Source organism: Dermacentor variabilis, chromosome 1, assembly GCF_050947875.1.
Source record: "Dermacentor variabilis isolate Ectoservices chromosome 1, ASM5094787v1, whole genome shotgun sequence".
NCBI lineage: Eukaryota > Metazoa > Arthropoda > Arachnida > Ixodida > Ixodidae > Dermacentor > Dermacentor variabilis.
In genome coordinates this window covers 16,770,006-16,793,667 of record NC_134568.1, presented here as the reverse complement: position 1 = coordinate 16,793,667, position 23,662 = coordinate 16,770,006, and the positions used below count along the sequence as shown (strand labels likewise).

At 50.9% G+C, this 23,662-nt stretch overlaps 1 protein-coding gene across 6 annotated transcripts in view; it reads left to right on the top strand.

The window, feature by feature from the left end:
- The window catches only part of LOC142575591 (rap guanine nucleotide exchange factor 2-like), a 716,743-nt gene that overhangs the window by 579,295 nt on the left and 113,786 nt on the right, over window positions 1-23,662 (top strand). Inside the window, exon 1 of one of the 6 annotated variants that reach the window (XM_075685120.1) lies at window positions 10,993-11,271. The exons of the other annotated variants lie outside the window; for them this stretch is intronic. Coding sequence (XP_075541235.1) covers window positions 11,266-11,271 — 6 coding nt within the window. The 5' untranslated portion in view covers window positions 10,993-11,265. Of the gene's footprint in view, window positions 1-10,992; window positions 11,272-23,662 lie in introns of those variants that run through there. 6 annotated transcript variants of the gene reach the window in all.

Genomic DNA, 23,662 nt, shown 5'->3' with positions numbered 1-23,662 from the left:
GTAAAAGCGCCTTCGTGCATGGAAGGCCGGGAGCATCCCAAGATATTCCACCTGTTCAGTTGGCCAGAACCAAGGTTGTGTTCGCAGGGCAATTCTATGCGGGTACCACGCTACATGTGTGTCAGAGCCCTGAAAACTCGGAGACCTGTCGCAACGCGTGCGCGGCATATACATGGTGTTTCAGCGAACACTTTCAAAAATCTTTGAGAGTTGCCTGTGGCAGATAACACAATTCCAGTTCATGAACTCGAAGCGGCGGACAATACTTACACAAAAAAATTGAGATGAAAAATCTAGTAATTAATAAAAATTCACAAATTAAGTTTTCAACTAATTACATTATGACCCATATTGCAATTTACACATTCTAGCCGTGGAGTTCGCAAGGCGGATCCACTTGGAACAAATCTTCAAGATGACACCAGTAATTAGATATAAACTCCAGTACTTTGCGGGGAAATGCATTGGCGTTCCAATTCATTTGTTAAAAAAGCGTCGTTTCATGCACTGAAGCACACAAGTAACTGGAACGCCAATGCATTTCTCCACAAAGTTCGTTAATTTATATCTCGAAACTGGTGTCGTCCTGAGAATTTGTTCCAGGTGGATCCTTGCGAACTCCACTGCTATAATTTGTAAGTTGTAATATGGGTCATGAAGTAATTATCTAAAAGTTAATTAGTGAATTCTTGTTAATTAATCGAATTTGCATTTCAATTTCTTGAGCAAGTAGTGTCGGCTGCCTCTCTACGGCTATTGCCCTATATATTATGAGGTCGATTGTATAATTAGTCTAAGCATATACATATATATGTCATTGTGCCATATGTATGTATCATATGTATCATTAGTCTAAGCATATATGTATGCGTCGCAAGTACAACAGTAACTTGCGACATACGCGTTTTAAATGGACACTTAAGAGAAACGAAACATTGAATCAGTCCGCACTTGTGAACTACCCTTTATAATCTCTATTTTCACTAGTTCTGCGGTAAGAGGCTGATTAATCGAAGAGAAAATGACGGCCCAACTTGTTAGCATGTTATACGTCACTGTGACCTCACGGATTTGAAAGTATTTCTCTCATATTTGGACCGTTGTGGCGGCAGTAAAATTTTCTCGAAATTTGCTGTATGTTCAGTCTTTGGCTTCCTTAAAACACTACGTACATCAGTTCATCTTTACCGATTAAAAAAAAAAAAAAAAAGGTAACTGGGACCGAGCAGATGCCGTCATAATCTATGGGGTCACGGTGACGTGGTGCAGGAACTTCAAGGTGGCTTAATTCGCCCTTTGTGCTTCGTTATTGCGTATCTTCTGGCTTTATTATCAAGCCCGCTCTCAGGGTAAGAGCGGCCTTTTATTTGGTAATGTGGAGCGGTATAATTTACTACTACAGCTCGAATATATTGTTCTCTTTGGTGCCCCTTTAAATAAACGCCTTATTTTTCTCTTGCCCGGGTTCCCTCGACAAGCATCATATGTGTGGCCTTCGTGCTCGTAGGAGGAAGACAGCTGTAGCAGCTGTGCACAGGCGACGAGACTGTGATCGTGTCATCCTCTGGTGCTGCTGTATACCTCGCTAACTTATTCCAACATTGCGTCGAATCTGAGCGTTTCTTTTTTTCCTTTGGAACGACGTTCCGCTGGCGCAATCTCAATTTCAAGCATTCGCTATACCTACGTTGAGCGCGCCTACACCGAGGCGACGCTCCCGCGAATAGCATAATGCGCCAATGCTATTTAACACCGCTTTGACCGTTCGCGTTCGATTTGCTTGTCTCCGTAGGCGAAACGTTGCTTGGCAAATTCGTTGCTGTAATGCTCACACATAGATGAGTACCGGTGGAAATGGATTCGCGGAAGGTGCAACAAAATCGTGGCCTTGCCAGGGGCGCGCGCACTCTATGCACATTAAAGGCGGGCGGTGTTCCGGCCGCGTCGCCTGCTGGTTTCCTAGAAGGAACCGGTTTCTCTTCGTTCCGCGGTGGCTCATACTGTGCACATTTCTTGCATCGCATGTGTGTATAGCCTGTGGCGGGTGTGTATGCAGGTATACCTGCGCTACGGCGGTCGGCTGCTTGCCTCGTTCGGTCTGCCTCACCAGTTCTCCTTACCGACCGACGCCATTGTCTTGGTCAAGCCGCGCACTTTGCTATCCTTCGATGGAGGATGCGAAAGGAAGAAGTCGGGCGAGCGTCGTGTAAAAATATCGTCTTGAGCCTTCTTCGTCGCGATCCTTATCGCGATGTACCGCTAGCAGTATGCCGAGTGGTACAGTTCGTCGAAGAACCCGTCGGCGGTAAACGAGGCGCCAAGAGCGTAACGGAATAAGCAGCTTTTCAGAGAAGGGTCAACTGAGCAAGTTGGCATGGTGTTTGTGTTGCGAACTTCATCGCGAAAAGTTGACGACGACCTGCACGACCGTAGCGCCGATGTCGGGAAATCTGGTGTTGCCTTCATGCTGGCAGTCGCAGGCAACGTAGCCCGTATACTTTTGACGAAGAGCGTGCGTATACCTGACAAGTGGTTGCTTTGTTCTTTCGTTGCTCGCTCACATATGTAGCAACTAATTGATTTATCGGTGTCTGAAGCCGGTTGGTGACGAGCTGCGGCAAACATATTTTTGTCCTCTTGGGAGTCGCGCGAACGCACCTTTATCGTAAGTATAGCGCCGCCGCCATCGTCACCTCTCACGCTTCGTGGAAGGCGCGTACCGCATGAGCTAGGAAAAGGAAACACGGTGCAGTATATATATATATATATATATATATATATATATATATATATATATATATATATATATATATATATATATATATATATATATATAGAGAGAGAGAGAGAGAGAGAGAGAGAGAGAGAGAGAGTATTGTGTATACGGTCTTCTTACATCGGTGAATGTACGGGCTCCCCGTATTTCGCTATATTAGCAGCGTTTCCCGCCCACCGCCAGCGCTCGCGCGACTTTTTTTTTTTTTTTTTTTTTTTCCCTCGGTGGCCGCTTGGTCTAGGCCGACCCGGTGCAAGTCTGAAGGTCAAAACCCTGACCTTTAGGCGCGTCCCGCAAGGTCCGCCGCCGCGGCATTCGACGAACTTCGCGTTGGGTTGGAAGGGAAAAAAAAAAAAAAAAAACACCGAAAGCAACGCTGAGAAAACGGAGAGGACGGCACGGGTACCTCTCTCCCTCCGCCTACGCTTGCGCGCGCGCGTCGTGCATTGTGTATTACGCGCCGCGGTTCAATACATGGATGAGTGCGGCTTGCGCTGTGGCATATGCGCTGCACGCCACCCGCGTTGTGTGCGTACGCGCTTTCGCGCAAGGCGCCGAGCGTGGGCCGCGGGCTCACCTGTTGTGTGATGAGCCTCAGCCCGCGGTCCGGACGCTGCAGCCGTATACCGAGGAAAATGCAGCGCTCGCTTATTTGCGGCGGCGTAACGAAGAATTACAACCAGGAAGCACGGCAACCTAGGGCGGCTTCCGATGCGCCTCGTTTCATTAGCGAGAATGAAGGAGATAGAGAGAGTGTGTAAAGGAAAAAAAAGAAGTGAGAAGATGTACAATGCAGCAACGCGCGGCAGTGCTGGAAACTTCGTATTGGGCGGATGCCCGAGAATCTTCGTTTTCTAACGTTCTTTTTTTACTATTTATTTATTTATTCCTGTAGTTCCATGCTCTTGACCTCGTAGAATATCCGCAAGGTCGCCGCGACGAAAGAGCTGTGAAACTAAAGTACTTACGCTTTCAAATGTGGTCACGCAAACTTTTCGCAGACGACCTCCGGTGTACCGAACAGGGTGGTCGCTCCTTCTAGAGCTGGCCATCCATGTAACGTAGCGTCATCACTTGCGAAAATTACCAGGATGAATTCCTACCCGCTATAGCCGATGTGGAAGAGAGTGATCGCTCAGCGTGACTATATCGAACCTCTGAACGGGGGATGCTTGCCGCTTGTTCGATACACAAGCCAAGTGCCTGTCGCCGCTGCTTCATGCGAGAAATCGCCCGCCGTCGCAGCCACATTCCAAAGGTTTTGTGTGAAACAGCGGTGATTGGAGACGCGACGACGTCGCACTGTGCACTATTGGAAATTAAAGGGACACTAAAGGTTGCCAGAAAGTCAAATTAAAGTGATAAAGCAATGCTCTAGAACGTCTAAGGCGTCAATATAATCGCGAACAGAGCTTTAGTAGCCGAGAAATTGAGGTAAATGCACGACACGATTTGAGACCCCCCAGCGACATTCCGGTACTAGCCCGATGACGAAAGCACTCCTCATCATAATTTATGTCACTAGTACTCAACTACTCGTATTAAAAAGATCATTTCATTAGGTTTTAAGACGGAAGAAAATGCTACTTGTCTACTTCTATTCGATTCTAAGAAAAAAATAACATTTTGACGTTACCCTTGAGTAGTATGGTTGACGTTACCCTTGAGTAGTATGGGTGGTTGAAAGGTTTCGTTTTCGCTCGACTCTGCGCGCTCGACTTTGCGCCGCGCGCGCTTTGGAGTTTCAGTTGTTTCTTTATCGCGTCGTGCTGCGGTGGTCCTGCTGGCTCGTGAAACTTGCATTTGGAACAAGCAGCGCGAATGCCACGTCCATGTGATGTTGTGGGATGCGCGAACGGTCCGCGGAACTTGGCCAAGGGCAGTTGCAGTGGCGAATCCAACGTGTGTGCCAACGAGTGAACCTCTCCGTTCGAAGTGGTTAAATGCCGTACCTCTGCCACAGCGCGCTGGCAAAGAGCCGAAAAATTACGTAGTGTGCTCGCTGCACTTTCGTCCAGAGGATTACGAGTTCAACGCTCACTTACTGAAGTCGCGTGAAGTGCCTTTCAAAGCAGGCCGTCGTCGTAGTAGTACGCAACGACGCCGGCAGCGCGAGCCCTCAACAGCAGGTCACATTCATCAGTGCTTAAATCGCTGAACTCGAGCCCAGCATCGCGAGCTAATGTGTCGTTGTCAGGGTCATCCATTGCAACGAGCGTCGAAGTTGGCGTCATAAAATAAAGAACCAGCTTATCGTCGTGCGCTTTCCCTTCCGCTAGCCACCATAGTTTCGCTTTCGCGCTGCTGTCGGCTCTGTCTTGGCTCTGTTTCTGGCCGCGCGTTTGCGTTTTGTGCAGAAAATCCGTAGCGCCGTCTGCGGGAGCCGTTTTATTCACCAATGGCGCAACGTCACTATGAGACCATGACGTCAATGCTCCTCGATCGGAGGGCGGGTGATTTGAACTGCGCTAGAGGTACGAGGAGCGGATGCTTCAGAACGCATTTTCTCTTAAAATAAGTATCTTCTTCGCACGAAACAAAGAGTTTCGAGGTTCCTGGGATGGTATTTCAACAGTTCACGTTGACTTGATATTTACCTTTAGTGTCCCTTTAAGCAACGTGGGCAAAGTGTGCGTGTGGGGTAGGTGCACGGGTCGTTTGACAAGTAGCCAAAACGTTCTCAGCGAGTTGATCGACGCCATTCCAGAGACGGTTAATCGTCAGTCGTCATCGTCCGAGAAGCAGAAGGAAAACTGGTTGCCATCGTAGCACTCTCGAGAGCAATTCATGTTTCCGTTCGTAACTTTTATCTTCCCAGCGTAATGGCCGCAAGAATGTAGAATAAGCCGCCAGTATAATCGTCCCTCTTCGAGCGTAAACATCCCTTCGGCACGCTTTTCAACATCCCTGGCCGGCGGGCGTTGGAGGTTCCGGACACCGACCTGGTGAGATAGTTACCGGGCGTCTAGGAGAAAACCTTCCGTCCTTTCCGGAAATCCAGTGTGTTGTGCCTTTGGTTAGGCCTTGTAATGTTTGGGGTCGGGCATGAAATAGATGGTAGCTGGCCCATGCCGTCGCCCAACTTATCCACGCTGAGGACGTTGTTGAAGGGAGAGACTTTTTCTTATCGAGAGCGAGGAATATGGGATTTATTTACAGTATTTACATGAGAACGTTACAGTTCACCAGTCTAACATGACTGAAAGAGGAATGCACCCTGAGGAGCCGCCAACGGCTCCTTAAGTACACTCTGTCCTCCCTAGATCCCTAAGTGAGGGAAAAACGGCCGTTCAGCCTGCTACCAATTCGGAGCATTCAAAGTCATCGTAGCCGACCCGCCTTTGAGGGGGAGGGTTTACACACTCACTTCCGCACAGGTTTCACTGACCACACCAAGGTGAGAGGGCTTTCGCAGACACGGGTCTTGCCCCGAGCAGGCGTCTCATCATCCCATTGTTGACTCCGGAGACAATGGCCGCCGCGTCTGTCCATGACTTCTAAGCCCTGTGAGACGGCCGCAACACATCTTCTCCCAGGAGTTCCACCGCTACAAACAAGCCGTGACGGTGAATCTACTAACAATACTTGGTCCGCCAACTGCGTCTAGCCATCCCGGCGGCGCTCGCTTGGGGACGCGGCGTATTGTTTTTTCCCAGAGCGAGTCATCGCAGCGGGCCTGGCGCGTTCCAAGGTCTGGTTCTCCGAATATCGCCACCCCTACAGCTTCGGCTGCCTGAGAAAATTTTGTAGGTCAGTACCCTTGCAGGCCGTTCGTAACAGGCTGGGCACCTCTCCAGTGTCTCCGCTATACAAGCTAGATGGGAGCGTTAACTGGTCAGCGAGTGGATGTTAGCCAAGGAGACGACTGGAGTGGCAGAGGAGCATGGAAGAAATGTGAACGCGATAATCATCCATCTGTAGACAACTTTACAAAATGAAGCGGCAATATAGGCAGAACGAGAGATTACGTACGTTATGGTAATGTATACGTAATTGAGAGAGGTCAGGCAACTATTTGTTGCCACGTTGATTCAAAGGAGGTGCCATTAGCTAAATATCCTCATCATCGTGGAGGTCAGCGCTCGCAGATTTGAAAGTACCATCCATCAATTCTGCGTACGTGCACGTGTGGCGTTCACCTGATGACATTAAGTAGCGACGCAACACGAGCACAACAAAGGAAAAGACAAGGAGGCGGCTACGACCGCTGAGCAGAGGTGATGATTTGTTTACGATATCTTTTCTTTTTTTCGCACGTGCGAACGTCTTCGGAAATTGGTGGGAGACTTATAGCGGCTAAAAACAACGTTTTGAGCGTTATTTCGCGGGTGATAAAAGATGAGTACACGTCGAGACTGGTTGTGCAAGATTCTTCTCCTTGGCTAAGCTTTTTCGAAATATTGCTGTCACCCTGATGTCGTGCCAATTGATTTCATCCCCGCGTACGGGGTCCCCACTTAGGAAGAGCGTATGATTGCTTCAACTGAAGCTGCTGCGTCCCTCTCGGCGAGTGCAGCTTATACAAATCACGCTGTACTGGTAGAGTGTACCACCTGCGTATTTCTCTTATGTTGCCTCGTTATTAAAAATAGATACGTAAGAGTGAAATTCACATTTGTGGATATTTATTTATGGACAGTGTCTCAGGCCCGATTCCTGGTAGCTGCACGTGCACATCATCACGAAACGGAATACCGTGCGCAGCAGAGACGTATACGCTGGATCTCCGCCCGAAACTGCGTCAGTTGTAGAAGCGCCGACTTGTGCGCCGCTTTCCATTAGTGGTTCCATCAATTGACCGCGTTTTTTTTTTTTTTTGGACATTCTTAGTTACCCTTCTTTGTCGTTCTATTGCCTTTGAAATATCTGTGACGGCTATGAGTTCTGTATGAGTTAAATATCTGTTCGGCTATGGGGGCGGGTGGGTTGGGAGGGCTGAATGAAAGCGATAAATATGTTACATATAGCTCGGCGTATTTCTGCTTGAAAGACAATATCTTGCTTTTAGAGTGCAACTTGACTCGTCTTCTGAGCTCCTCCTGTCCTATTGTATGGTAATCGAACACGCGAGGGGAGGAAGAGGGCTGCGTCTATATAGTGTGCGCACTGTAGCATTTTTTTTTTCTTTTGCAATGAGCACCGAATGGTGGATGCGGCCACAGGCAGCCACAGAATGGCGCTGTACCCGCGCGCGGTGTTAGCAGCGCTTACTGATTGATTAATTGAATGGGTTTCACGCTGCAGTTCCACACGGATATGGGCAGCGAGAGAATTCCTTGAAGTAAAGGCCTTCCATCATGCGCCGAAAAGACTGGCGTTTCGGCGGCCGCCGCAGCGGCTCCTCACTGGGGACGTTAGGGGCCTAGAGCTTAGGGTGCCCCAGCAAGCGACCACATTGCGTTCGCGGTCTGCCCCGCCGGAAGGGTGCTTACACTTGCGTCAGTGTTACGCGATTGCAGCGCCCTTTCTGCACGCGGAAGGAAAAAGGAAACAACCCGCCGTGGTTGCTCAGTGGCTGTGGTGTTGGGCTGCTAAGCACGACGTCGCGGTATCGAATCCCGGCCACTGCGGCCGCATTTCGAAAGGGGGCGAAATGCGAAAACACCCGTGTACTTAGATTTAGGTGCACGCTAAAGAACCCGAGGTGGTCCAAATTATTCCGGAGTCCCACACTATGGCGTGCCTCGTAACCACATTGTGGTTTTGACACGTGAAACCCCGCTAGAAAAAAAAAAAAAGAGAAAGAGAGAGAGAGAGAGCAAAACAAGGAAAACCGTGAAATAACGCAATTCGTAATATCTTACAGGATGAAAAGTATACCTGAGAGTTAATTTTTTTTTCAATGAGGAGGCGTTGACACATTTTGGAGGTGTTCGCGGCAACGTTGAGACGGCGCAAAGCACGTTTGTGGCACCCACATTATTATTTTTGAAATTTACCATTAAAGACATGTAGAAACCCAAAGATACCGTTCGGGCCGGCGCATGCGCTGTGACGAGACTCTAATCGTTTGGGGTCCCCTATCTTTGGGGGCTGGTATTCTAAAATGGTTTATGACATCTATGAGCGCATTGCTGGTAACGTTACGCGGCCTTTATGTAAAAGTTCACAGAACGAAGTTGAGCTGTGTTAGTAAACCACGTTTCTGCAATAGCGAAGCGTCCGCTTTTACCGTATGAGGAGGCGTAATAAGTCGGAAAATATGCCAGAACGAAACACTATAGTATGAAGTTCCCGTACCAGTTCGCCGAGACGTCACGGATTTTTAACAGCTTGTACTCGGGTCTAGATGCCTGTCGGTAAATAAGGACCATATTGCATTCTAAAGGAACCAAGAACGCGATCTAGGAGGTTTCGAAATTTTTTTGTTGTGCGGCAAAACGGCCCAAATGCGAAAAAAATCTAATGCTTCCATGACGTCACGCTGACGTTGCTTGCGCAGAGGTGTCAGCGCGAAACTCAATAAAGAAATAGAAACGCTTGGGCCTACACTTCCTCCAGTAATCGTCAACCGCTTTTTGACCAAATGAAAGGAAGAAAGAAGCAAAATAGGGCTTTAAAAGGGTGCATTGCCAGTGCAAACTGAAACAGTATTCCTCTTTCGGATTGTAATGTTTATCTATTTATTTTACAGAAGCCTCGAGCGAAACCTCACGAAGCTGAGTATCGTGTGAAGCAGTAAAGTCGCATCCTAATCGTTAGTTTTTTGTTGTTGTTGGCATCTTCTCAAGCTTGGTTTTCCTTGCCAGCGCACACGTGGGACACGTGTTATTGACGAGGAGCGCAGCCACCTCTCTTGGTAAAGCTAGGCTTCCACTCGTCAATGAGCTCAGTTTGACGGAGCAATCGGAACACGCAAATATTCCAAGTGTACGTTGGTAATAGGTCATCTGAAGACTGAAGCATTCGATTGAGGAACTGCACACGCCCCAACGAGGACTATCCACCGAACCCGGTGAACTTCCTCTCACTACATTTGAGCTTTGCAAAGCAGCCGTGCCTACTTCTGAGAAGGGGTTTGAAACCATCGCAGCTCTGCCTTCTTTCTTTCGAGACGCTATCGTTGTGTGTCGCAGAAACCCGTCGTCGGCGTCCCGCGTCGGCGTTGGACGTCGTTTTGGCAAAAAGAATTTGAAACCTGATACTGAACCACACATACCCACCCATTTCTCTGCCACCAAAGTTGCTCATACCTTGTATTTCGTTCTTTACAAAGTTATTCCTCGGAATTTTGAGAACGGCAGCCCACAAACAAATATAATGGGAAGAAACACCGACAGCGCATGTCCTTTGTGTTAGCTCTTCTCATACTGAAATATTAAAGTGCGAAACAGTAACAGGAGGTCGACCAACGCAAGAGGCCGCGTTTCTACCACAAAGCTTGCCTTCGTGCACAGCGTTCGCAGCCAGCGTTTCCTGGTAAACGTTACGGCTAGATAAGCTGCGGTTGTCGGGAAGCATGAAAAGGCAGAACGCCGTCGCGTTCCACTCTTAAAGGTGAATCTTATGCGTCCTCCAAATGTTTCCTGTGCCATTTTTTCTCGCGGGTTCTTATGCGAGCTGGGGCAGCGTGGGCAAATCACGTGCGTTATCTTTCTCAGTTCTGATTACATATCGTTGTGCACGATTGTGTGTAATGTACTTTCAGCCATATTTCCTTCTCATTTGATATCTAAGGCTAGACTTGCATTAAGAATTTTATTAAATTCAGGGATTCTACGCGCCAAATTCATGGTCTGATTATGAGGCACGTCCTAGTGAGCGGCTCCTGATTAATTTTGACCTCCTGTGGTTCTTTGATGAGCACCCAATACACGGGCGTTTTGAAATGCGGCCGCAGCGGCCGGGATTTGACCCGGCGACCTCGTGCGTAGCAGCTGAACGCCAAAGTCACTTAGCAACTATGGCAGGTAATTTGCATTGTGCTGTCGACGTACCTCTGTGGAAATGGCAGCAGCAATAGGCTGCCAACTGAGCACTTGTGTCGAACCCTTCGCCTCCGTTCTACGACCACCCCCGAAGAGCGCGTAAAGACATCCTGTACAGTGCCTCCATCTTTTAGCGCGTCAAGTTACTACTATGCGGGGCAGCCGGCTCGTCCGGACGCTGTGGCCTCCTCGCCTGCGGCCTACTCCCCCCGCGGGGGTCCCGGTCGCGCTCCCTCCCTCTCTCTCCTTTTCCGTCGGCGGGGCGACCGGCGCGCCGCCGCACAGTCCCATTCGGAGTTATGGGCGCGTTCGCTCTCGGAGCGTGCCGCCAACGCTGCTTCTCGGTGCTGCTGCCGTCGTGTTCGCGTGTTGCCGCTTGTGCTGCTCGACGAGGCTGGTTCACCGCGTGGTCGCGGCGACGCGTCAACAAAGTGCAATCGCGTGCCCTGCCGTGCAGCGCCGGTGCTGTCGTCGACCGGCAAACATGACTGTCGCCTGTGGACCGCGTCTTTGGATTACCTTGAGTCTTTGCGGACGACAGCGCGCCGTCGGAATAACTCTATGAAGGTAAGCAAAGCGGGGAGAGGGCGATCGAGGGAGAGAGGCGCCCTCAAAGGCACGGCAGTGCCAGAGGGGGGGTGAGACACCGCCGCCGCGAGCAGCGGCGCGGCGACTCGTTTCCTGCCCTCGTTGTTGTGAAGCTGGGCTCCGCGACGGGACCGAGAAGAAAAAAAAAAAACCGCAAACAGAAAGCGGCAAAACTTCTCCTCCCGTCCCGGTGCTGTGGTCGCTGCTGGCAGCAGGTCCCCCGACCATGTTCGGCCGTCGGTCTGCGACAGCCGCCGTTCCGCTGGCGGTCGGCCGTCCGGCCTTGCATCCCATGCCGTGGCTCTTTGCCTGGCCAGCTCGGAAGCGGCCGCGAGCACTGTTGCTCTTGATTCTCGCACTTGGTCTCGAGTCCGATGCCACGCGTTGTTTGGCCGCCAGCACCAGCTTGTTGTCTTTTTTTTGTTTCGCCTATGTTAGGCGATATTCTAACCTAGCAGCCAGCAGTTCCTTGCTGCAGTGCCACGCGTCGCGTGTGTTTTCGCGACTGTCTTGTTTTGCCGGTCTCCCGTTTGCTTTGGCAGCAAACCCGTTTGCATTTTTTTATCCGTGCATCTGCTCGGACGACTGGGCGAAAAGCGCTGCTTTTGTCAGCTAGGTAGCCAGCGAGCGCGATGCGGACACAGCGTTTCGTGGCCTCCGGAGAGGCTCTCTCCTTCCGAGAAGTGCCCACCCGCTTCTTCCCCGACTCTCCTGCGGAGACGAGAATCGGCCGGCCTGTTTTTCTACCCTCCCCCACCCATAAGAGTCAAGTGCACGGATGTAGCATGTGAGCCTAGCCGTTGGCTGCCTCTAGATTCAGCAGCAACGACGAAACGGATTGTGCGGCACCTGCAGCGTTGTCATGCTCTGTTGCTTAAAAGAAGAAGAAAACTTTCTCTGAAACATGACGTGTGCTGCGCGACAGACGCTGCCGCGAAGAGCACAATCCCACCCACTTGCAGACAGACTGCTTGCCCACCGGGTCCCGCCTAGAGGTTGCGGGACGTCGCGGAAATGCGTGCGTGAGCTTATGGATGGTTATGTAACCGGCTATGCGTCCCGGAATTTCTACATTCCATGTCCAAGTACGACTCGCCAGTCTTCGTCTAGTAGGTGTTTGGGAGTATTGTTTGCAAAAAAAGTTCCAGTTTTCGCGCTGGTGAGGTGGCTGAAGCGAGTGTCTGGTAATGGAAGAAAAAAGGATGGGCCTTTGCACCTTGTTTGGAAAGTTGCTGCTTCATGGAATCCCGCCCAGCCGGTTCTAAAGCCTTCTCGTAGGTTTTCTCACGAAGTCGGCGCGGTCAAGGCAGTTGTCGCTGATGTTCCTCTCGCGTCGTTGTGTACAGTTGCGCTAAAGAACCCCAAACAGCGCGCCTTTGCTGGCGGTGGTAATTTAGTTTACTTGCAGGTCTAGCAGAGCGTTCTGACGTGCTCCCGCGGTTGCAAGCGTAGTACTACATGCAAATGTTTTTCTTGTCATCGAGTCCTTGGCGCCAATTTGCTCAGATTTCGGCCGTGAGTGCCTGCTCAGTGGATGGGCCAAAGTGAATTGATGGAAGCTTGCGTCAAGGAGTTGCTGCACCATGGCCTATGGGAGACGCCGTAGTAGTAGGCTCGGGATTAGTTTTTGGTAGTTTCTTAGCGTGCACTTGAATCGTGAGTGTAGGAGCGCTTTGTTCAGTCGAACCCCGTCACCGTGTGCGCAACAGCAGAGCGCCTTACATAGCTAATGAGAAATCGCGGCGGGTAGTGGTACAGCGCATTTGTATGGCTTCTTTGTGGACTAGCTTGTAGCCTGAGTGCGTGGGCACGTCTTACGTGTCAATAAACTTCTAGTTTTATCAGTATTGACCATATATATATATATATATATATATATATATATATATATATATATATATATATATATATATATATATATATATTATGCCCCATAACTGCCTTGTCCTCCTGACAAGCTTGAAGCGCCGCTTTCTTGATAAAGATTGTCACGTGTAGTTAGAATGATTACCTTGAAGTGGCATGCAGTCATGTCACGGATGCTCCATCTGGTCTTGGTCGACGCCGTTTCTCACGATTTTTTCTTGTATCCTTTCCGTTTGCTCGCGCACGCTTACAAAAGTCACATAGAGGGATGTGAATGAATCTAGGAGAGGATTGCCTGGGCAGCACGTTTAGCATGATACTCCAGACGAGTATGTTGAAAAATGAAATAAGCACAGTTCACGACACAGATACACAACTTACACACTACAACACTAATCAAACTGAAGTATCTCGCTGTCTCTGAGGAAGTTTGATATTACTTTCGTTGCGCGAGAGGCACAGGCAGCGTTAGTCCAAGGACGTGTCTTAGCTCAAGGGATAAGTCTGGTTAATGTTCAGCGCGGACATTAGGGCTGTCATTTCTAGTGTAAATAGCTTGCAAGTGCAGACGCAAGGTGCAGTGGCGATCTTATCCGTTAGGTTTCAAATAGGAAACATTAAATATTTGCGATATTTAGCCAAGTGCGGTGTAGGCATACCCGATCGCGCCTGTTAGAGGATATACGGCATGCGAAACACGTACGTACATCGGATCTTAAGTACAAATAGATGCATACTGCTGTTCTCGGCGAGTCCTCCCAAATGTTTAAAGGGGATATATGTACATTTATAGGTTCCCGTGTGATCATATAGCACTCTCGGATTTTCCTTTTTTTTTTTCAGTTCACAGGGATTCACAATGCTTCATCGCTACTCTCCGGCCACGGTTACATGCTAATATCGCAACAGTCCTAAAGTCCGTTTCAGGTTCAGCATTTAGGATCGTTCACAAAACTAGCAGCACCAGCAAAAATCGTGTGGTCCGTGGTCTTCGTGTCCTGTCTCAAGCGGGCGTTATTGTACTCTGTTTCCGGGCGATTAACCACTCCCGAGTCTTCTTTTCTCTCTCTCTCTCTCTTTTAATCGCACGTTGCGAGAATAGAGCTGTGGCCGGGTGAGTCAGCAGCTCACCGCAGCTGCAGTGCCCGCATAGTGAGTCAACATGCCGAGCAGCAACCTTCGATCGCGCACTTCCTCCCTCATCGTGCGGCGATGAATCGAGTCACGCACGCTGTCGTGAGACTGCTTCCACAGAGGGAATGCGCGCGAGATGCCGTTTACTTTTTGTCTAGACGAGCGCGCAAGGGGACTGTCTGGTTTCTGCCTCCAAGGGCCGGCCGTGTGTATTTATATACCGCAGTAGGCCTGGTTCTTTATAGCGAGCACGAAAATCGGATGAATGCTGGCTTTCCTTCGACTAGTTTCTTCCCTTTCTTTGTTCCAGTTTTAAGGGGCTGTCTCGACGAGGTACCCTGTATATACGAATGACTCGGGCGGAAAAGAGGCGCTACAGCCATTTTAGTACCGTACTTTCTGAGGCGCATTGAAGCGCACTTTCGCAGAACTGAACGCTAGACGTTTAGTATACTTTTTTTTGCTTTTTCTTTTTAAAGCATGAGCGCGGAATGCAAAAACGCTGGTGTACCGTGCTTTGGGTGCACGTTAAAGAACTCCAGGTGGCCAAATTTACGCCGTAGTCCATTATACAGCGTTTCTCATAGCCGCGAGTTTCTGATGGACGCTGAACCCCATATCTAATAATTGCGCACTTCACTGGCCTCTAGTATTCTCACGTTCCCCAGGGTGTACTATCCCAAACACTTATTATTCGACCTGCCGTGTTGGCCCACACAGAACAGGAAAAAAAAAAAAAAGAAAGCTCTGATGGAATGTCTGTCTCAGAAAGGTGCAGTGTGCAAAGTATATGTAAAATGAATTGCGGCCGTGAAATGAAAGGCATATCTAAATATCTGAGCATCTGAATGGTACGAAATACCGCATTCTTGGCTGCCTTCTGGCGCATGCACCGCTTGGCTTGTGTATACACTGTATTATCCAACCGGATTGAAAAGATGGACGCTTACGGCAGTAGGGAATCTGACGTCGTTGGCCTCTTCAGCGGTCAGGTGGCTATCGTTCACGGCGGTGATATGGCTATGGTTGCCAACAGGTTCAGTTCCTTTGTGGCGTGGAAGCCGCGCGGTTTCTCACTGTGTTGATCACCTTATCGAACGTGTTCCGATTTGTTCGCCTGGAATGCCTTCGGCGAGCAAAATACTTGACGGCGCGCATGTTGCAGGAGTTGGGCGTAATCTTTTGCTGCCATGTTCGTGCCTGCGTTTTATAACGCGAGCCGGATACAGAAGGGCTTCAGTAACGGTTCACCGGGTGGGGGTCCTCCGCACCTATTTCGTGCTCCTTGTCGCTCGCGAAATTATGAGAACGTGTCCCGTGCTTCTTTTATTATTGCACAGTCGCTTTCATTTATGACCAAGATGCAATTCCCAAGTATGTACCGCGTTCGGTGCCGCCCGAGAAAAACCGGCGCAGTGATAGCGTGTCCTTTCTTTTTCCTTCTTTATTTTCTTTCTTTTTTTTTCTCTTTCCCTATTGTGTTGGTAAGCTTCAAGAAGCGGGCCGTGATCAGACGCACAGGTGAAAGCGCTGGTTGCGGCAGTCCGGAAGCATAGCAGCCGAATTTCCCTCTCGTTCGTCTTTTTCCTAGCGTCCGACGACGTCGTTAGGGCGAAACAAGGAGCAACGACAAGGGTCGTTTCCGGCTCCGCGAGCTTGTCCGTCCAATCAAATGGTGCCAGTCTTCCGGAATGCCGCAGTTCCTCTTGCCGTGCCCTTGCAGTGGGAAGCGTTTGTTTCCTCCAATAGAGCCATCTGCGGCAGTGGCGGCCGTTCGCCTTCGCCGCGATAAAGCTCGACGGCGGCGGCGATACTTGGCGTCTTTTCGACAACCATCCGTTCTGCTCGCTCGTGTTTTCCTCGCCGGGGCGGGGAGCGCCCACCGCCGCGGCAGTTTTGAAGAGGGCCGAACGATAACGGCCCGTTCCTGGTGGTTTTCGGGGACGTGGCTTCCCATGACTCCTTCCCCGGCTGCTGCTTGCGTCTAGCGAACGCAAGCAGCGCTTTCACTGTCATCTCGGAAAGGGCGGGGTGCAGTATTTGTCGGCAGATAGCGCAGTAACCACAATCTAGGGGCGCACAAACACAGGGAGCTGTATGTGCCTCTTTATATTGTGCGAGTACTGCGCTGTCTGAGGTCGGCAAGTACGTGCTATGCCGACTCGCCCAACCTTCGAAATTGGTGGTAGTATACGAGCTGCGGAAGGCGCGGCAACCAGAGGAACGGAAGCCGGGCAAGCGTATGCCAAACGCTGTTACGCCACAACCATTTCCGCTGCCGTAGTTTTAACTTACTTTTTTGTCGCTTTTAACGCGTCCTTTCGATCGAAAGCAGGTTTGCGAGAGCCTGGCTAGCCTTGGAAGTGGCGCGTAACTGTGCCCGACTCCCATGTCCTAGAACCGATGTGCAGAGAGAGAGGCTGCCGTTAGACCTGCAGTGTAGAAGGTTCCGCGTCATTCGCGCATGTTCGACTGCTGCAGCGTGTCGTGTTTTCGATTTTCAGCTTCCAGCTTGTCAAGAATAAACGGCGGACCTCTTCACGAGTGCGTCTCTCGCAGCCGAGGTGTTGGGGTTTTTTCCCATTCTGTAATTAAAAAGAAAGAAAAAGAAGCAACCCTGTCACTACCTTGCTTTCTTCAACCAGTCTCTCCGCGCATTTCTCGTGTTCGCGCTAGCGAGTCCGCTCGTACGTTGTCCTCGATGTATGTCGCACCGTAGTGCGCACACGACGCATCTTCACGAACGTTGCGCCGAGCCATATAAGCGTCACAGTGAAGGCCTCCACTCCTTGTACGAATCTATTTCTACTTGGCCGTGCCAGGTCGCCGCATCACAATTTTTTGTATATTCTTTAATCAGGTAGGCGAAAGGCAGGAAGCGAGTAGCGGCACAACTTCGGTGAACGTGGGTTCCGCCACAGTGGGAAGAAAAGATGGTCGCCGCGGAAAGCGTGGGTCGACCAGCGCGCACCCAGATGGGGGCCATCGGCGCCGCTGCATGCCAGCGAAAGCGAGGGAAATTCTTGAATGGGAGGCGCCGTGTGTGCTGCGTGGCGTGCGTGCTTTTTAGGTACGCCTTCGCGGCCCGTTTTGCTTTTTTGTTTATCGACCTGCCGCGTGTCTTTCTCCGCCGGTATTGCCGTTGCGATCAGCCAGCTTCGAAATTTCGAAACCTCGCTTCTTTCCAGAAGGAAACTATGAAGAAGAAAAAAATCAACGGCGAGCGGTTTCTTCACCTGCATACGTCGATGCCTATGTAACCAGCGTTGCTTGGTCGCCCCCCTTCTACGTAGGTACCGCTACACCGTTTCCGCACTACGTTATGTGGACATGTTTCCTCTCCCGTCCCACTTCTATGTGTTTTTTTTTTTTTTTCGGTGGCGCGTGGTATAAGCTCTGTTGTGGTGGCGTTTTAGAAAAGCCGCTTTTGTTATTGAAACTAAACTTTCTCGCTGGTGTGACCAGCCTATTTGTACATTTCAACACGTTTCTCCCCATGCGCAGTCGAGCTTTCCATAGCAGCGCTGTTGCACGTTGCCGGGTTGCGCGCCGCGTGTCAACTGTTTCGTCGAACTGAATTAGATACAGGGTGTCTGTTTAATGGCCACGACCACGAAGTCAGCCTTATAACCACTGTTGCAGCGTCATAATGCAGTTGAAAAAATAATTTTTTTTTTTTTTGCGTGCCAAAACCACGATCTCTGATTATGAGGCACGCCGTAGTGAGGTACTCCGGTATAATTTCGCCCGCCTAGGGCTCTTTAACGTGCACCCAATGCACGGTACACGAGCGTTGGCTTGCATTTTGCCCCCCATCCAAATGCAGCGGCCGCGGCCGGGTCGGATCTCGCGATCTCGTGCTTAGCAGCGCAACAGCATAGCCGTAAGGCCACCACGGCGGGTCGTAATGCGGTTCTCGGCACGAACGGAAACAGCTGAAGTGTAGCCTACAAAAGGAATATTGGGTGTTAGAATGCGAGTGGTCGCCCCGGGATTGCACTATCAAGCATGCATTGTGTTGGTCAATAATGAAGCACATCCGCTTGCTCGGGCTTGTATTGGGCGCGCTGACGCACGCGCGTCTAATAACGCTGTTTGGCATCCCCGGTTTTTGTCGTTTCGTATCGAGCCTTCTGTCCACTTTTGAAACACTCGCTCTTGATATAGAGGAAGCTAATGATTAACGCATACTTCATGGCTTTAAGCGTACCGGCAGGCATTTATCTTCCGAGATCCTTTGGAAAGCGCCACTGATTGCGATTTGCAATCCGGCACGTGGGAATGAGACTGCGGGGAGAGCGACATGCTGAGCGCTCGATTCTTTTGCGTACGATTGAGAGAGAAAGAGAAGGTGGTTTCCGCTTGGCTTGAGCAATCTTCCTCTTTGATGGTGCCGCTGCCGAGTGGCCTTCTGCTTTTCATCAATGTCGTTTTTCGTGCGTTTTTTTTTTCTTGGTTTTCTTTTCTCATATTTTTTTTTTTCATTTGAAAACTTTCGCCGTTGGTGCTTCCCTTCCTCGTCATTCCTCCGCAATCGAAATGCGACCGCTCGCTGTATAGAGGACGACGATTTCGAGGCAGGCGGGTGCTCTTTCCGTCTCTTTCTCCTGCGGTCAGAGATATTTGCGAGCTTGTCGCTTCCACTGCCCGGTTGATTGGGCGAATGTTCCTTCCGCCCTCGCTGCGCCTGAACGTTGTTCCTTACCGCGCCGTCTCGCCTACCTTTCTCCCACCGGTCGTGGGTCACACACGGAACGAATAAACTTTTCTGAAAGTGGCCCAGGGAAGGAAAACAGAGATCAATAGCGGAAGCGAACCAGCTCGAATTAGGCTTTGGTATTGCGCTCTCTTAACGTAAGAAAAAAAATAATAATACGAGAATGATGATTGAATACTCAACAATGAACTGCCGGCACGTCGGTGAAAGTTGAAGAGAACAAGGACGTAGCCGCCGAGTTAGCGATAAGAATAACGAGGGGGGAGGGGATTCAATATGGTATATGGCTCGCCTCCCCCTTGCTCCCCCCCCCGAGCGCCTGTCGCCGCACATTTTATGCTCCCCCCCCCCCCCCTCTCCTTCCTGTTACTTGTGGTGGGTAGAGAAAGAGACGGAAAAAGAAAACAGAGTTGGAAGAAGTCCTGGCCTAATAGTGCGGCTCCCGGTCATGGCGAAGAATGCTTGCCATTACATCCCCGAATCAATCCCCATCCCCCCCTCTTCGCTACCCGCCTTCGTGAAACGTAGAGAGCGCCCAAAGTCGAGAGAATGCAGCATTTTTCTCTGTCTCTCTTCTTGGTTTTGCTGTTGTGTTTGCGGCAGAACCTTCCCCGACGCGCACACCGCCCTCCGACAGAATGCAGCGGCTGGCATCGGGTCTCTTTGTTCCAACAGGGCTGCGCTGGCCGAGCGCGACTTGGTTCAGAGGAGACTTCATTCAGGGCAAGGCTTTTGCTTTTAAAGCTCCCGCCAGCGGAGCGGTGGCCATGTGGTGTCGCGCCACGGATTCTCGCTTTAAAAGGCCGCTGATTGCCGCGTCTTTTCTTCTACGTGTCACAAAGGAAGCCCAGTCTCACCCGCTCCCCTCTTCAACTATTGGGGAAAGAGCGAAAGAGCAAAGACAAAACGGGACGCCAGCGGCTGGACGCAGGAACAGGTATCGCCTGCAACACGCGCCCACTCTCGCGCAGCTTTCTATTCGACGCCCTGCATTCTGCTGGCGCGGCTATCGCGGCGAGCTCTCGTTGCTCGCTCAAACTTCGCTTTTGTACGCATCATCGAGCTTTTCGCCACCGCCTTCGCTCCACCGCAGCTTTCGATGAGTTTTTCTCCCCCCTCTCTCGTACTTCCTTATTTTACACACTGTCATGCCGCGCGCGCTCTCTATAGCTCGTGGAGCTGCTACCGGCTTCTATATGTCAGCCGCTCACGCCCGTATAGTTTCTCCCCCTGCTTCCCGCCCAGTTTCCAAAGTTGACTTTCTTTGGCGACGCTCTGTCGGACGCGCTGCAGCCGCGGGTGCGAATTTCGCCGCCTTTTGTGCCGGCAGCAGCCCGCCGGCCGCGTGCGAGGCGACGACGATGCGGTGGGGCGTCGTGACACGAGCGGTGGCGCAAATTGCCGCCAACGAAACCGCCCTCCTTCCACCCGGGGTCGCCGCGTTGTCGGATCCACTTGTGGAACGCCCGGCTTCCCAGCTTCGCCCCGAGTGAGCGGACTGTATGTACTGACGACGATGATGTGTGGGATCATCGGCTTTTTCTCCTTTTCTCCTTCGTTTGATCTCCGTTGCACGCGGAGTCTCGAGAACGGTGCTCAGCGCCGAGGCGAGCGCGCCGTATACCGCGCGAAGACCGGCGGGCGTTGGGAGCAGATGAACGACTCTGTCGCGCGTCATCGTCGTGGGACGGAGGAGAATGACGACGCGCCCTCGGGCGGTCAATTTGCGCACTTTAGTGGAGTTACGGAGTGCATGTAACCAACGAGTCTCCCGCGCATTGTTCGATACCGTTGACCCTGTCGCCGGTGAGAGACTCCTGTAACTGTGGCGATATACTTCGTGACTGCCCCCCCGAAAAATAGTGCGAGACGATATCGAGGATGCCGTGCTCTCGAGCGCCGGCGAGAAAAAACTACGCTGCACCCGCTTTCCCCTGCCTCCCGAGAAAGCGCCTTTCGAACTTTCATCCGTGACACGACGACGACGACGCTCTAAATAAAACGGCCGTTCGAGTTCTGCATATTTCACGTGGAAAGAAACTGCGAAAGGGTGAGTCAAGACAGAATGGGCACACACAGCACTGCGTGCTCGCAGTTATTTTTTTAAAATCGTGTCCTGTAATTTACTTCCCGGTGACACGTTATAATTCTGGCCAAGTTTTGTCATTTGCGACGCAGGATCAAAGTGTGCGCGGGGTAGACGACCGGGTCACTTCTTCGCTGGCATATACATTTATTTACACCGCACGAGCAACTAGACCATAATTTAAAAGGCGCTTCAATGATCATGGTACCGTGCTCAAGAATTTCAACCGATTTTTGTTTTCTATCCGGCACCGAATATTAGGCAGGTTTCGCCATTTCTGCACATGGACATTGCGCAACTGCTCCTGCCATTAATCTCTTTTCCAATGGTTTCGTTAATTTTTGGTTTAATTTGGCTCATATCGTCTGTCATGTCCTAGCGCGTATCGTCATCACCATCAGCCTGGCTACGCCCACTGCAGGGCAAAGGCCTCTCCCATACTTCTCCAACTACCCCGGTCATGTGCTGATTGTGGCCACGTTGTCCCTGCAAACTTCTTAATCTCATCCGCCAACCTAACTTTCTGCCGCCCCCTGCTACGCTTCCCTTCTCTTGGAATCCAGTCCGTAACCATTAATGACCATCGGTTATCTTCCCTCCTCATTACATGTCCTGCCCATGCCCATTTATTTTTCTTGATTTCAACTATTCGCGTTTATTCACTCGCCCAATCTGCCCTTTTCTTGTCCCTTAACCTTACACCCATCATTCTTCTTTCCATAGCTTGTTGCGTCGTCCTCAATTTAAGTAGAACCGTTTTCGTAAGCCTCCAGGTTTCTGCCCAGTACGTGAGGAGTACTGGTAAGACACAGCTGTTATACACTTTTCTTTTGAGGGATAATGGCAACCTACTGTTCATGATATGAGAATGCCTGTCAAACGCACCCCAGCCCGTTCTTATTCTTCTGATTATTTCAATCTCATGATCCGGATCCGCAGTCACTACCTGTCCTAAGTAGATGTATTCCCTTACCACTTCCAGTGCCTCGCTAGCTATCGTAAACTGTTCTCTTCCGTAGCAGAAGAGTTCCGAACATTTATTGAGTACGTTCCAGTGAATTGCATATAATATGGGCATCGGTGAAATTTATATAAACGTCTTAATGTTTATATCTTGTACGTAGAGACTCGCCGATGCGAGCCGTTAGGTCTGCAGTCTTTCGCGCGTAGGGTTTCAAAACAAATCGTTTCATCAACCCAAATGTCATTGCTCAGGCGTTCTTGCTGTTCGCGCCAAATCAAAATGGGCGGCGCCGCTGAACTGAACCCGCGACGTGTCTGAGAGTATCCACCTTCCTTTACAGTTTTTATTTGCGGCGGCGTTGAAATGATAAATCGACGTCTGTGGTGCCTTTAGCGCACAGGTAGCGCGTTATCTGTGCATGTTTGTCGTCAGCACGTGCGTGCCAGTTTTATCTGGTCGGATCTTATGCGTACCACACTCGCTTCACGCTTGCTGCTGCTTCCAAGAGCGATTGCAGCGTCTTGACAGCTAGGATTACCGTTATCCTCTTCCTCGAAAGGTGCGGGGGTGCAGTCCGCACGACGGGGGCGTGGTTGCGGGAACATGAGCGCATGCGTACGCGCGCGCTCAGTGGCATCATCGGCGCCTCGCGCAACCGGCATTATGCGCGCGGGTCGCGCTACCCGACCTTGGCACCGCGGCTCACCGCTCCTGTGCCCCTTTTCCTTGCGGACTCAATTAGCGCAACGATATGGATACGGACAAACCGCCGTCGATAAACGACGATCGTAGTCTCTGCGCACTACTCTCTTTCTCTGCGCACGTATCAATCGATGCGTGAATGAAGCAGTTGGGCGAAAGGGGCGGCGGCAAACTGCGCCGCGTTGTTGCTCGGCCTGCGTATGTGCGACGTCGCCGCTCCGATCCGCGCGAGTGTTTTCCGGCTGACGCGCTACACGGCGGACTATGCGTGTACGACACGTCGTGGCCCAATGTTGTCGAGTCATGTATATTGTTGTGGCGCAGTAGCGGCTCTTGTGTTCCGCCTTCCCGGTGCGTGTAACCGTGAAGCTTCCGTGCGGGCTGCCAACCTGGCGCGGGGCGCAGAGTGTTGCGCAGCGAAGAGGCCGCGTAGCGTGCTTCACCGCGTCCTTAATTTTTACCGCACACCGGCGCTCATTGGAGAGTTGGGTGCATGAACTGCTGTTTGACACCTCTGAAGCGTGCGTCGCCTTTGGGATGGGCCATGGATGGCCCTGTGCTTGTGCTTCTTTACACAACACTGCGCACTTGTGCCGCTCGATGCGTGACAAATGCGAAAAACGGCACTGAAACTGGACGGTAGAGAACGTGTCTTCCTGTCCTTTAGTGCGTAGTCCTGTCCTTCGTCCTGTTATGCTGCTTCTAACCTATCGCTTTCTCAGTCGATTCTGCAGGATAACTGACGTGCCAAGTCTTCCAGTAGTAATCAGAAGTGTAGGTTCGTTGCTCAGGTGATGTGCCTTTCGTCCGAACGCTCGCGCAGTTTAGAATGTACACAGAGGTCGTCGAGCTCATTGCTTTCGCGTCAAAGCGAGGCGCACACGACGCAGTGCTGCGCGGC